The following is a 15505-nucleotide window of genomic DNA, read 5'->3' on the forward strand; positions in this document are numbered from 1 at the left end:
GGAACGTGGAGGAGCTCGTGCCGCTAAGGGGGTGGAGGAGATGGGGCAAAGGCGTGTGGGGCAGAGAAAGGAACAGGAGCTCTGTGGCCACGTGCACCCACAGCGGACAGCCGCTGGCCTTGCAACCTAGCGATCATTCAAGAGACCACACAGTGTTGCAGCTCAAGTATTTTTGATTATTTCGCCCCATTGTGACACAGCTTTTCTTTGACAACATCACTGTGAGGAGCAGATGGAAACCCACCTGAGCACCCAGCATGCCAGCTGTAGAAGAGCTTTCCTGGTACAGGCCATCTAGCAGTGTGGTCAGGCTCCAGTCCCACCAGTCATCCACGCTTCTCAGGCCACCCAAGAAACTCCGGGTATTTCTTAAGGCAAGAACAGAAATAAAAAGTTATTTTTCTTCAATATAAATTTCAGGTACTCTGCAGGAATGACAGGAATGACACCAAAGCCATCTGCAGTGTGAGGTACAAAACTCTAGCACGCACTTTGCTCCCTACAGCAGGCGAGCAGACAGAATAGTGGATTCATTCCATTAACAGTTCATTCACTCAACAAACGTTATTGGACAATGACTATGTGCCGGCCACTCTTCTAGGCACTGGGAAATTAGACAATCAAATCCCTGCCCCCTTTTCGGAGAAAGAAGCAAACAATAAATAAGCAAAACATATACTATGTTAGTAATAAACATTAAGGAGAGAAAACTAGGCAGGAGAGACAGACAGAAGTGGTGGAGTAGGCAGGTGGAAATTTTAGTTCAAGCGGCCATGGAATACGTCAGCACACAAGGTGATCTTGCAGCAAAGACCCGAAGGCAATGAAGGGTTAGCCACAAGGACGGTCAAGGGAAGGGCGTTCCAGGCGCTGGGGGGGTGGGTGGCGGGAGACAGTGAGACAAACACCTGGAAGGCACATGCCTGGGAGGGTAAGAAAGGGTGTGGAGGCCGTGTATCAGGAGCCGTGGGAGAGGAACAGAAGAGCCAGGAGCTGGGACCCACAGGCAGAGACAGAGTCCTTTCTCCACACTACTGCCTGTGGCATGGCATTTATCCTTTCTTTCCCCAGCCAAAAAATCCCCAGACCAACAGCAAACCCCTGCCTCCCAAGACGGCTGTGACCGTTAGATGAGAAGGCACAGAGCAAGTGCTGTTGGCTCATGGTAGGGAGTCAACTAGTGTAGTCTGTTTTCTTTTCAATTAACTTATTTATTAGGCCTGTTAGATATTGGTTTCACTTTCCAACCAGGAACTGATTTAAGAGAGCACTGAAATCATTTCAAACTGACAAAATTGATCATTTTAGCTTGCTCAGACAAGGCAATAAAGCCACACGCACAGGCCAAGGCTGCACGCATCAGCATTAGGAGCATACATGTTTGGCTCCTAGCTGCAGACAAAGGGAAAAGGAAAAAAATAAATTTCCTCGGAGAAAGAAAAGTACTTCTTACCTAGCTCTAAAAATCTTCCTCTCATGTGGCTTGGCACTAAGGGACACTGAGTAAAGTCAAGGATAGTTTGCTCATCAACATCCCCACGGCAAAGAGAAGGGGTTGATGTGGCTCTTTCAACCAGGTCTCTCTCAAAAAGGGAAGACCAAAGTACTTTCGAGGGAAAATAATATTGTTGGAAAGCGATAAGAAGTTAGAAAGAGACATAAACTCAAGTCATCCAAGTACACCCAATTTTAATTGTCCTGCCTGTTTCAGCACCCAAATCCAGACCATGTCAAAGAATGGCCGACTGTGATTTCTTCAAGTGGCAGCATGGTTAAATGTGGTTAGCGTAGTTAAACTAGACTGGAGAGCAAAGTGGAGCTATCCTCAGTGGGGTGCCAGAGTGGCTCCAACCAGCTCTCGAGAGTCAGCCGTGCACATCTCTTCCCAGCTCAGTGCTCAGTGACGTCACGTTGGTAGTGTGAATCAGACCACGGTGGGAGTATCTGCACCACAGGGGGTGGCGGGCACACGCTAGAAATCAGTGCTTCTGTTCCCACAGAGCCCGCTGTTAAACCACTCCCAGCACACCGTGGAGACTACGTTACAGGCAAGCGTGGGCAGCAGATACTCAGTGCTGACCGAGGGCAGATTTTGGAGATAAATTAGAAGTGTTTCAAAACCTGATAGTCATCATAGTTGATAACACTGTATCGTATAATTGAAATTTGCTAAGAGTGTAGAAATTAAATGTTCTCACCAAAAAAAAAAAAAAGATAAATATGTGAGGTCATGGATGTGTTAACTACTTGGGAGGAATCATTTCACAATGTATCAAATCATCACAATGTACACTTTAAATAACTCACAATATTGTTTGTCAATTATACTTCAATAAAGCTGAAAAAAAAACACTGGTATTCATGACAAAAACTGGATACTATAAACAGGAAAGAAATCAAAGACAAAGAAATGTTATGTTAGTGATATGTTAGCAATATGTCAATAATGTATAGATTAATAGAGAGAAGCAAGTAATCTCAACCAACAATTTATACAAATATGTTAAATGGTGTGTGGAAATAAATGTGTGGAAATACGTCCATGGTGTGTGGAAATAAAAGTGTGCTGAGCTAATTTATCTTACTGGATTTGCTTCCTTACAGACGGGTCATCTCCCATCCATTCATGACCTTGAGCTTTCATTGGTTTATACATTTTTAGAGCCTAATCTACGCATGCCTTTACTGGGAGCTGGCTACCAACTCTCCACACTGCTCAGAAACCTTGGTCAAACTATGTGTCAAATTCAGAACAAGCTGGAGACCTGCTGGAGCATCCAGACGGTGGGGTAAGGGAAGAGAGAGGCACCCAGGAAAGAATACATGAGGACACGGAGACGGGAGGCATGAAGGAAGTAGACACAGCCCTGCGAATATTCACAAACCCATTTAGGGGAAGGATAAGAATGGAGAAATCAGCAAGGCAAAGAGAGAGGGAGCAAGGGGAGAGAGCAGAGAGGTGAGGATGATGGCTGATTTTCAAGAGTCGTAATGATCTGCTCTGGGAAGCAAGACTATGTGATAGACAGACTGTACATTTATAGACTATTATGCTCCACAGTCTGCATTTTAACACCTTTAAAGCCATGTTCAGTTTGTACAATTGGGGGGGAAATATTATCACTTCCTGACACTTGCTCCCTGCTAGGATGACATTAAAGAGACCAAGTCAAGAAAGACTTGAATGTGACCCAGAGACAAGCGTCCCACGGCCAGACTGTGTATGTCTCACACGTTGTTTGTGACACACTTGAAGTGCAGGTAGTGAACCAAACAACTCAAGAATATTCTCCTGCTGTATTGACCAGAGCAATTCAATAAAACAGGCCTACAAAGCTAGCTCAACAATGCAAACGACAAAATCAGCATTTATTTTCCATTTATGGCCCTTGGGTGGAGTGACTATTTCATTTATTGGTGCTTTGTTTGGTGGTTTATATTTGTTTTACTTGGAATTTCATGAAGACTTTATTGAGCTCAGAAAGACCTTAAATAAAACTTAAATACAACGGAATCCAATAACATGATAATTTTTGTTAAGACACAAGAAATCAAGCAGGCCAACTGCCTCACTTCACAGATGGAGATACTAAGGCCAGAGTCAGAGGACTTGCCCAAAGTCCTCTGGTGACCGAATGAAAGCCAGAAGCCCGGTCCCTGACTCGACTTAATCCATTTCCCCTGTTGCTTTAGTCTTTCTATCTGGGATGCAGGCAAATGCTAAACCCTAAGGAGTTGCTGATGTTTCAGGATCAGGTACTAGGGGGAGGGGAGAGAGTCCACTTTGAACATCCCATTATAAACCAGGACACATAAATATCCCTGCCCGGTGGACAGAATGTCCAGAGGTAGTGAGGTTTTGATTCCTTGGGGAAACATCCGTCTATGCAAACCAGCGGGAAGTCAGCCTCTGAGCCATTAATCCCAGCACATCAACTGCTCTGCACATGAGACATCGCACAAATATTATCTCAGCTGCAATATTTCTGATTTGAGTATTAAGAAGCAACAATGAGAAATATATCAAGTAACACTGACTTACAAAATGTTAAATAAAAAATAAACTAGCAAAGCCAGAAATTTCTCAGGTTTAGATTTCCATTTCCAGAGAGAACTACCCAGATGGTCACTTTGTCTTGCACACGGCGCCACCTGCCGGCACAAACTGTGCACCTGCACAGGTGGGAGAGCTGAGAAGTTGGCCATTAATGGAAAGAGCTGCTGTTTTTGCAAATGGGGAGGCAGAAAATACCACTTCATTTCCCTACTAGAATGTTGGCCAGTGAAAAGTCAGATTACTGAGTTATGGAGAATCCAGGCGCGTGAACTGGAACTTCCAGCTACTTTACTAGTGGGTCCAAAATCTACATTCGCTCACCACCATCTGGGCGGGTATCAGTCACCTTCTCTTTTGTAGAAGATAAAAATAAATATGTCCTTAAATAACAGATAATATTAAATAGATGTGAGGCCACCTACCCCTGCCAAAAAAAAATTCAGCAAAAATAATTTACGTAAAATTAAATTACTTAATCAAAGGCAACATATGCATGGAAAAGCTGCAGGAATGTGTTTTTAAATATTTTCCAGAGAAAGTAAACTTTGGAACAGATTATTTTCTTTCCTGCCTCTGAAACCATAGTAAAGAATTAATATGAATTCATATCATGCACTTCAGAATTCAAAGCCAAACTGCTTTGAAAGAACCATCAGACTGAAAATTTTCGACAGGTGAAAATAAAGTCTGACCATTGATTTAATAACATCTTTCGATAACAAGGAACGCTACACTAAACGCACACATTATTGCAGCTTGCACCCCAATTTCAGAAACACTGAAACACGGAGGAGAAAGAGAGCACAGCACAACGCTGCCAGTGGCTGCCTCTGGGGGGGTAATATGACGAAAATTTTTCTGGCTTCTAATTTTCAGTTCTTCCATGTTTATCTATAACGAACATTACTACTTTTTTTGTGTGTGTGTGAGGAAGATCAGTCCTGAGCTAACATCCATGTTAATCCTCCTCTTTTTGCTGAGGAAGACCGGCCCTGAGCTAACATCTATTGCCAATCTTCCTCCTTTGTTTTTTCCCCCAAAGCCCCAGTAGATAGCTGTATGTCATAGCTGCACATCCTTCTAGTTGCTGTATGTGGGACGCGGCCTCAGCATGGCTGGAGAAGCAGTGCATCGGTGTGCGCCCGGGATCTGAACCCGGGCCGCCAGTAGCGGAGCGCGCGCACTTAACCGCTAAGCCACGGGGCCGGCCCAACATTACTACTTTATAAAGTAGCAAGAAACAAATGAAAACTTGAGAAATGGTAGAGAACTAGAGGGAGTATTACAACTGTTTGAAATTGGGTGCCATTGATTGTGAATTGCGACAACACCCTTTGATTGAAGAACTCAGACATATCATTGTTTCACTATTTACCAAAAGTAATGCACCCAAAGCCTGCAAATGGAGGCCTCCTATTAACACTGGGAAAACTGTCCCGGGGGCAATCTGACAACCGCTTCCATGTTTCCTGTGCAGGACGGTGGAGAAGAGCCTTCTCTGGGCCTCAAACTTGCAAAGGTAAAATGTTCCAAGGGAGTGATTGCATGGTCTGCAGGGTCTCCTCCTGACAGTCTGTCTGTATTAGCAGACAAGGACACGACTTGTTCAAAGTCACAAAGTATGGTCACCCTCGCTCTGGAACCCTGAGCTCTGGGCTCCCACAGGCGTATGCTGGCCATGAGCAGACCATTCTTCATGCAGTGGCCTCAGGGCTAGAGAGTTTGCCAACCCTTCTTACCTTGTAAATTCATTCTGGATAGCTCGATTGAGAGAATATTCATCCCTGGAAAATTTCCCATAAATTATAAACAAATGCAGGAGCAGCATGAGGATGTACATGCTAATGTCTCTACAAGAAAGAAATTTTAAAATTAGCATCCTCACAGATCCAGCAAAACATTTTTAATGGAACTAGGCTTTTAAATCCCTGCGTGAAAATTTTTGTACATAGTGTAAGGTATGTGTGCATGTGCACATAACACCCAATTTTCCAGCACCATTTTTGAAAAGGGTTCCCCTTTCTCCATTGGGTTGCCTGTGTGCCTTTTATAATGAGCATATTTGTGTGGGTCTATTTCTGGCTCTCTATTCTGTTTCTGATCTACATGTCTGTTCTGTCACCAATTCCACACTGTCTTGGTTACTGTCACTTTGTAGTAAGTCCTGTAGTCGGGTAGCGTCAGTCCTCCGACTTTGTTCTTCTTCAAAATTGCTTTGGTTAGTCTAGTTCCTTTGTTTTTTATGTAAATCCTAGAATCAATTTCTCAATATCTATAAAAAAGCTTGCAGGATTTTGGTTAGGACTGCACTGAATCTATAGATTAAGTTGGAAAGAATCGACACCTTGACACTACAGTCACGCACCGCATAATGACGTTCGGTCAACGATGGACCACATGTACAACGGCAGTCCCATAAGATTAGTACCATAGAGCCAAGGCATGTAGTAGGCTATACCATCTAGGTTTGTGTAAGTACACCCTGTGATGTTTGCACAATGATTCAATGGCCTAAGGATGCATTTCTCAGAACGCACCCCATTGTTAAGCAAAGCATGACTGGATGTATTGAGTCTTCCAATAGATGAACACAGTATCTCTCTCCATTTATTTAGATCTTCTTTGATGCATTTCATTAGCGTTTTGTGGTTTTCAGCATAGAAATTCTGCATGTTTTCTTAGATTTTATCTATGTACTTCATTTCTTTGGCGCTATTATTAAGATGCATTGCTTTTTAAATTTTAAATTCCAACTGTTCATTGCTGGTATATAGGAACACGATTGACTTCGACTTTTATCCTGCAACCTTTCTAAATTCACCTATTAGTTCTTGGAGCCTTTTTTGTAGATTATTTGGGATTTTCTGCGTAGAGTATTCATGTCACCTGTCAACGAACTGTTTTATTTTTTCCTTTCTTTTTTTGTTGTGAGGAAGATCGGCCCTGAGCTAACATCTGCCAATCCTCCTCTATTTTTGCTGAGGAAGACTGGCCCTGGGCTAACATCCATGCCCATTTTCCTCCACTTTATATGGGATGCCACCACAGCATGGCTTGATAAGCGGTGCGTCGGTGCGCGCCCGGGATCCGAACCGGTGAACCCCGGGCCACCGCAGCGGAGCGCGTGCACTTAACCACCTGCGCCACTGGGCCGGCCCCTTATTTTTTTCCTTTCAATCTGTAAGCTTTTAATTTCTTTTTCTTGCCTATTACACTGGCTAGAACTTCCAACATGAGGTTTAGTAGGTATGGTGCGAGAGGACAACCTTGCCCCAGTGCAACCTTGTTTCTGATCTTAAAAAGCACTCACTGTCTCGCCATTAAGTCTGAGGTTAGGGGTAGGGTTTTCACAGATACCCTTTATTAGTTTAGGGAAGCTCCCTTCTATTCCTAGTTTGCTAAGAGTTGAGTTTTCTTTTCATGAATGAAGGTCAAATTTTGCTGAATGCTTTTTTCTGCATCTATTGAGACGACCATATGACTTTTTTTATTTACTCTGCTAACATGTTGGATTACATTAACTATTTTCTTCTCATGTCTCTTTTAATCTATAGCCAGCATCTCCATCTCTATTTGGTTTCTTTGCAGTTTCTTTGTTGAGAAAACTGGCTCTTTGTGCTGTAGATCTCTCTGAGTCTTGCTTCCCATGGGGACCCGCTGAATGTGCTCTCAACTGTAAACCGCAAGTGGGCAGAAAAGCTCGATCAGATCAGATCCATAGGTGATATGTGTTTTCCATCAGGAGACACACAACGTCTGGTTGCTTCTCTCTTTTTCATGTTGGCTGCTGTTGGTGATTAATGCTTAGACTCATTCATTCATTCATTAAAGTTTGCAAAAACAGTCAGATTCTAATTCGATCATTTTGCCTTCGTCCATTAGCTGGAATATGTCTATAAAGAGAAATGCCCCCTCTCGTTATGTAATTTCCCAGAGGCATATTTATATAGCAAAGAGGGGGTTGATACTTCATTCTCAGTTTTTAAAAAGTTGGTTCCTGAGCATCTGCCAACACTGACCAATTATATTTTTGGTGTCATCACAAACTCATGGCTTTACGTACATTTGATCAGCTTCAATTCATTACAGTTACTGTTCCTGATTTGATGTCAAATTACCCCATCTTTGACCCAACTGAGCCTCTTCAAATTGGCTTATGAGTCCAGTAGTCATTAATTGCTTCCTTGCTTAAGAAATATTCCAGACTGACTTTCTACATTTTCTGTCACAGACCTGAAATCAGGAATTCCAATGATTCTTCACTCTTTTTTGATGGAAAATGGTACTTGTAGACCAGAATCTAGGTGCTAGGGATGCCCATTGCTCCTGGGTTGTTTCTAGGCCTTTTCTTGGTGGCAACACCTAGAAAAACATTTTTGTCTTAAAAAAAAAAATGCATGATTTTGTACTTATACTTTCAGTTCAAATTCAGGACTACAGGGATTTAACTTTTTTGAATGAAAAGCTGTATCTCCTTTCTCCTACACCAAGAATTCCACTTTCAAGGACACCAGGAATGGCAGAATTAGAAAGTCACGGAATTCCTCATTTGCTTATCCCACAATGAATCAACAATCAGAATAAAGATACCAACAATCCACTAACAATGTAGTTGGTAAAAACAGCTTTACGATTTTTTTCCCTAGTTTTTTTTTTTGGCCTTAGGGACTAGGCTTGTAAGGTCAAATTTTAAAATTTTAACACAAAGTTTTGAAAATCATATTCCTTCTCTTCCCCTACAAGTAACTATTTTCTAAAGTGATATGGGTTTTCTCTCCTTGTTTGTTTTATTTAGGATAAGCGGATGCACACACATTAGATTCCCACCCGCTTCTGTTAAGGGGCTGGCAGCACTGCACCTTCTTCTCCACTTTGCCTCTCTCCCGTAGCAGACCCCAGAGAGCTCTCCCCAAGTCTGCACAGATGGTGCTCGTGCGTTTTTATAGCTGGGCACTGCTCCACTGTGTTCCGGTCCCCTCGGACGACATCTGGGTTATTTCTAGGCTATTCCTATTAAAACAGGTCCTGCACTACTTGTCTTGTACCTGGGTCTTCTTGTGTTTTTGCTAATTTAAGAGTGATCCCTAGAGGTGAGGATGCTGGGTGAAAGATAAATGCACCTATAATTGTGCTAGAGATTCCCAAATTCGCCCACAGGGGTACTACCATTTCACACCAGCACTGCATGATGGCACCTCTTTTTCATAAGCTCACCAACCAGAGTATATGGTCAAGTTTGGCTTTTCAGTTTTTATTTGCACGTCTCTTCTTGTAAGTGGAGGTGCCATTTGCATTTCTTTTTTCTGTGAACTGTCTGTTCACTTCTCAAGCCCACTTTCTGTTCCGAAGAGTTGTTGGTCCTTTTCATTTTTTGAACCTCTTTATATATTGAGATTAGACCTTTGTTACAAATATTTTCTCTTAGTTTGTCACTGTCTTGACTTTGCATATGGTATCATTTGCCACAAGTTTGTTTTTTTTTCTTTTTCAAGTTTTATGTCACCAAACTTATTTTTGTTTTCCCTTTTTGTTTCTGGGTTTTGAGTCATAGGGACGTTTTTCTCACTCACAGGTCACAGAGGAATTTACTCATGCTTTCTTCTAGAACTTGTATGGTTTTGTTTTTTACATTTAAATTTTTATCCATTTGGAATTTATTTGTGTATGGTGTGACAAAGCATCCAATTTTATTTTTTTCCATATGGCTATTCAATTATCCCAATTACACTTATGAAAAACTCCATCTTTTCCCCCCAAGGTTTGAGATGCCACCTTATCACTTTGGCATTTGTCTGGGTTTCCATTCTGCTGCATGAGGCTGTTGTGATTCACGTGCCCACGGCCCCTCTCCTGTAACAGAGGCCTGCCGTCCACTTAATGTTGTCGGGCAGAGCTAGCCTCATCTCCTTGTTCTGCCTTGTCAGGGCTTCCTGGCTGGCTATTCGTGTTTGTTCTTCCAAACTAACTTTATAATTGACCAGAACCAGGAAAAAAAATCTGATGGCATTTTATCTGGATTGTATTAAATTCATAAGTTGATTTCAGAGAGAACTTAGGAGACACGACATTGTGTCTTCCTAGTCAAGAACATGGAGTGTGTTCCCTTTGCTTTTGTCTACATTTTGTTTTTCAGGCCTTTCTGTATAAGTTTTGTGCATTTCCTCTTAAGATCATGCCTAAATGCTTTAATTGTGTTTTATTTATTTGCCATGTTGAACCGAGTCTCTGTCAAATCTTCTCCCGGCTTGCGCTTGTGTATAGAAGGATATTGGGTTTTGTATTTTAATTTTATAACCTGCCTCTTTACTAAATTCCCTTACTGTCTCTAGTATTTTTTTTTTCATTTTTGTGGGATTTTCCATAATTTATTCCTGTCGTATGCAAAAAAGCTAGTTTTGCGTCTCTCCCAGTCTGCTGTCTCCCACTGCTCTCTCTGGGCCCACCTGTCCTGCCGGCTGTGGGGGCTGCCCCAGTGGCACCCCCTCCATGTGAGGCTGGGCCTGGGTGCAGCTGGGCTTGGTTAGTTTCCAGGGCTCAGCTGGCTGGGCGGCTCCAGACCTGCAGGCCCGCCCTCACCTGGGTAGAGTGAGCCCCACAGTCCTCTCAAAGGGACCTGCCACACCACCCATGAATAATCGCCTGTGGCTCCTGTGTTTCTCCAGTTCTTAAGCATGTCAGGCACCCCAGCACTTCCTTCTGCCTGGTTCTGCAGAAACGTCCAGCTACAGGTCTCCGGGGGGCTCACTGGTTTGTCCCACCTGCCTTTGGGGGCCTGTGGAGGACAACTCATCTTGTTTTGTTCAAGTGCACGTTCTGCGGGTTTTGTTCTGCTACCTAATTGCTCTGTTGCAAGATTAAAACCCTCACCACTGCTGCACCTCCCCTTCCTCCACTCCTCTCCCACCCTCCTCTGAACACGATATCCTAACACAACCTCGGCTCCTCTCTTTGGAAGAGGATTTGCTCTCGAATGTGTGCCCTATTTAAGGGGCAGCTAATGGTGCTCCATGCTGTACTGAAGGGATCTTTAAGAAGACAGTTGGAGGTGGTTCCATTGCACACTTTACAACACCATATTTGGAAAAATATCAGGAATTCCTAAATCCTTGACAAACTACATCAGAAGGATTTGAGACACACCAAATAACACCTGGAATTTAGAAAAAGATTCAGCTAGTATGTATATAAGGCTTCTTACAGTAGTTCAACCCAACAACCACCATGGATGAGGCGGGAGAATGGGCACTATTGAGAGAAATACGTCTGAAGTCTAAGCTGGAGAGGTTTGTCATGAGCATGATATTTCTAAAGTTTTGTGTTTTATATAAAAAAACAACAACGCAGATTTTGCCTTGAGTATCATAATGCATCTGTGCATATTTTAACATTAGACTACTTTTTAAATACTTGTCATTGGGCTAAATCGATGCCTGAGGTATTTTATTTATCTTATGCCTTCCCACACCCATGTGTACCCCAGTTGGAGAAGCAGTAGTCCCAGGCAGCATGCTAAGTGCAGACATGGTGGGGATCAAATCTGATCACGTGTGTGAACTTCTGCACTGATGAGGGAGCTGAGGCCTGGAGGGGTAAACTTCTTAACTAATTTCTCAGCACTGGCACTTGTAGAACCAAGCAGTGCAGTTTCTCTGCATCCCATGCACTGGAGAGCATGGTGGGTCAACTGAAAGGGTGGCTTTGGGGCCAGCAAGGCTTCCCACCTGCACTCCCAACTCCCAGATGCTGGTGGCACTCCCTCTGAAGGGGGAGCTGGACCAGAGCAGCCATCGCAGGCTTCCACTCACCTCAGCGCCTCTCGAGTTCGCATCTCTCTTCTCATCCTCTCCCTGGTCATTCTGAGCTGGGCTGTGGATGGTGGACGTGCCCAGCGCAGGCGGCGTGCTTGTCGTCGGGCAGCCAAGACCTGTGGGGATGAGAGAGCCGTGAGCCTGGGGGCTGCGGTGAAGGGATAGAGGCCCTGGCATTCCCGCCAAGCCGAGGAAGAGCAGAATTGCTGCCCTTGCACTGGGCCTGGGGTTTGGGGACAGAGCTGCTTTGTGCAGATCCCAGATACCAGGTTGTGGGGCAGCGGGTCGGCGAGAGGGGTGGGTCCATTTACAAACTCTGCTCATGTCCAGTCCCGAGCTAGTCTTGTTGGCAGGGATCGCAGCTGCCCCATCACTCGGAGTCGCTGCACCTGAGAGGCCCATTTGCCACCGTCACTCACAGAAGCGATGATCTTCAGCATGTGCACGGTATGTTCTCTTAGAGATGCTCAAAGTGCGGAAAAACCACTTTAAAGTATGGTCTTAGCAAGAAATGACCTCTGTTTTCCTTTTTTTAAAAAAGCACCATTGCTTTCATGTTAAATTTGTGTCTGGTCAGGGCATGACAGTAGCCAGGGAAGGCACTCATGTGTTTATTTCTCACTCATTCATTCAATCAACACACATCTCCTGGGCCAGGCACTGTGTCGGGCACTCGGATATCTAAGAAATCAGAGGCAGTCCTTTCTCTCAGAATGTATGGCAAGCTCACAAACAATGGAAGTATACATCGGGAAGTTACATGTGCAGGATCTGCGGGTGGGATGCTCCTTCCCCGCGGCCGATGCACCATCCTGAGTCCTGGGGAGGGGGAGGGCAGCACCGCTGGACACCTCAGGAAGTCAGGTGTGTGGGGCATTAGGACCTCACGGTGCTAGCGGGCTGCCCCCATGGGGTCAGCCCATGTGGATGATGCCAGCCTGTCCTGGGGTTTGGTGGGGGGGCATTGGCACCAGATCAGGGCTGGATTCCTGGAGAGACCTTACTCTTGAGGCTGAGATTCTAGACAGACAGGAATAGATGGCAGCACAGCAGGCATAGCTGCACACGGGACAGAAAAGGAAAGAGAGCCTTTGAAGAAGTCAGGAAAGTCGAGATCCAAGAGGTGTGAGGGAAACCAGGACAATGCTGCTCCTCAAACGCCACCGTGCCAGAGGGCCGTGGGTGCAGGAGAAAGGGGAGAGACGCACGCAGGTTTGGAGCCCAGACCTGACGTTACTGCTCATGGGGCCTTGGTCTAACTACTTCACCCCTCCAGGCTTCAATTTTACTCATCTTCAAAAGGGGGTGCAACACTGTTCCCACTTCACAAGGTGTTGTAAGGAACAAGTGACACAATTAGTGTAAACAGAGCGTGTGAGAGAAGCCGAGTGCAGAGCTGACACTCACCACACATTCATCATCGTCAGGAGTCCCGGGTGAGGCTGGAGGCTACAGGCAGGAAGCCCGCGGACAGGTCACCCAATGGCCATGTGGCCAGCAGGAGCTCTCGGTCTCCTCTGAGAGGGTGGGAGTAGGGATGGGGAGTGGGGGGATGCGGCCTGCCTGTGAGTAAACCGGGACCGTGTCCCTGGTCATAGCTGACTGCTCGTCGTTCCACACGAGCGTTCCGCCTACCGCAGGTCATTGCACCAGGTTAGCCACAAGCCTGTGCACATCTTCCTGGTGGCCGGGAGACCTTTCCCTTCTTTCACGGCATCCGCACTGTGCGGGAGAACGCTACACACACAACAGGAAAAACTGACTTTCGGAAAGAAGGAAGAAAGGAAAGAAGGAAGGAGTAAATTTTTCGTGGGTCCACTGAAATGCATATGACTTAAAGGTTCTCCAAAATCATGGCCAAGAATATATTTCACATTTGCTTCAATATTTTAAAGTAAGCTTGTTTTCTGGATGCTCTGATTTCTTTGGGATTGGGGTAAGGGTAAAGAAATAGATCCTACGTCCTTGCTATCACACAGCATATGCAAAGAAGCATAAGAAATTAAAATACACCTATGGGCCTCCACAAGTGCAACCGGATTTGAATTCAGAGAGTGAGTTCAGACATGCATGATGGGGACACAATGCAGTTCTCTAAAGCTCGGTTTACAAGCACAGACCACGTCCTCACTTTTTCAATCTCACTTGCACAGTCAGGAACGCTGCAGCCTGAAGAAAGAGGGGTGCGGGTCCTGGAAAGTTCTTCCAGTTCAGAGTCCAGATCCTTGGTAGCTTCATGTAAAGACTCAGTGAAGAAGTGCTTGTCATCTTTCCTTCTCCCAGCAAAGCCCAATGCCACGAGGCCGATCTAGAAGGAGACACCGACTCGCAGAGTCACTGCACCACGGCTGAGCACCCCACAGAGCTGTCCTGGCTTGCTGGTGGGATGGGACTCTGGGCCCAGCTCAAACACACACTAGTGTCAGCTGCCTTTGGTTCCAGCCCACCCACTCCCCAGGGGAGGCCTTGGACCAGAGACTCTGCTCTCTAAGGCTCAGGATCCCAATGAAGAATGGGGGGAAGAGGCTCCCTCCTGCTGGGATTTGTCTGAGGACTAAGAGGTCCACGTGCAGCTCCGCACAGGGCCTGGTTCCCAGTTTTTCCTCAACATACCTTCGTCAAGGTGCGAAGAAAAGTAATACATCACCAAAACGGAGCCACCATCCCCCGTGCAGGCCCCCTGTTGATGGAACGTGACTCCAACCTGGAGGGCGCTGCTCACCATAAGTGGTTGGGTGACGAAGACGCAGCACACCACCGAGAGGGTCAGCAGGCGCAGCCACTGCACACACTGCATGGGGCTAAACCTGTCCCCAGGGAGAGAGCCGCCATCAGCGCCCCCTAGGCACAGGGACACAGGCCGGAGGTTCCGTGCTCGTGTGATACTGTGCCAGTGGGCAAGAGTGGGGCTGCAGGAGGGAAGGGGGGCGGCACGGCGTCCTTCTGCCCAACAGAAGGGAGTCTCTTCCTGCCGAGAGGGGAGGTCAACCGCCCCGAAGCTGCTGAGTGGGGAAGAGAAAGGAAACCCCCAACACAGACAGAGAGTGCAGAGACAGGACGGGGAGGAAAACGGGCGGGTGGTAACAGCCATCAACTTCACACCTGCTGAGTACTGAGCAGGGCCAGGCACTGTGCTACCAGCATCTGCTCCTCCCAAAACCCTATCAACTGGGCACTATGAATACTCCTGTTTCACAGACGAGCAAACTGGGGCACGGGGGCTTTTTAAGTAACTTGCCCATCATCACAGTGATTCAGTACACGCAACTGGGAGAAAAGAAAGAGTTGGGGGGAAAGTATCTTGGTTTTGTGGTTACTCTTCATGGTATAGGAAGACGTGGGCCCACGGAAGCCACACTGAGTTACCTGGGGTCCTGATGGTGGACCTGAGCTGCCCAAGGAACCAGACCCGGAGGCAGCGGTGTGGTGGGAGAGAATCGGAATCTATGACATATGTGCAGCAATCCTTGCCTCGCAGGGGTCTGCTTTTTCAAATGACAGAGATGAGTAAGGACATGCTCTTCGCCTGAGCACCTGGCTCAAAGCCGGCGCTCTCGAGAGCTCAGTAGCTGGGTTCCCTCCTTCCTGAGTGAGGGTCCTGTGGCTTCTTGCAACACCCGAGACCCTAGCCAGGCTGGGC

General features: G+C 45.9%; 1 protein-coding gene across 1 annotated transcript in view; it reads right to left on the reverse strand.

The window, feature by feature from the left end:
* Nucleotides 1–15505, reverse strand: part of PKD1L1 (polycystin 1 like 1, transient receptor potential channel interacting) — a 128079-nt gene that overhangs the window by 33448 nt on the left and 79126 nt on the right. The window contains exons 38-42 of the mRNA XM_058534776.1: nucleotides 14588–14672; nucleotides 13997–14173; nucleotides 11863–11981; nucleotides 5797–5907; nucleotides 245–368 (exon numbers count right to left, since the gene is read on the reverse strand). Coding sequence (XP_058390759.1) covers nucleotides 245–368; nucleotides 5797–5907; nucleotides 11863–11981; nucleotides 13997–14173; nucleotides 14588–14672 — 616 coding nt within the window. The remainder of the gene's footprint in view (nucleotides 1–244; nucleotides 369–5796; nucleotides 5908–11862; nucleotides 11982–13996; nucleotides 14174–14587; nucleotides 14673–15505) is intronic.

This window comes from Diceros bicornis, chromosome 41 (assembly GCF_020826845.1).
Source record: "Diceros bicornis minor isolate mBicDic1 chromosome 41, mDicBic1.mat.cur, whole genome shotgun sequence".
Lineage (NCBI taxonomy): Eukaryota > Metazoa > Chordata > Mammalia > Perissodactyla > Rhinocerotidae > Diceros > Diceros bicornis.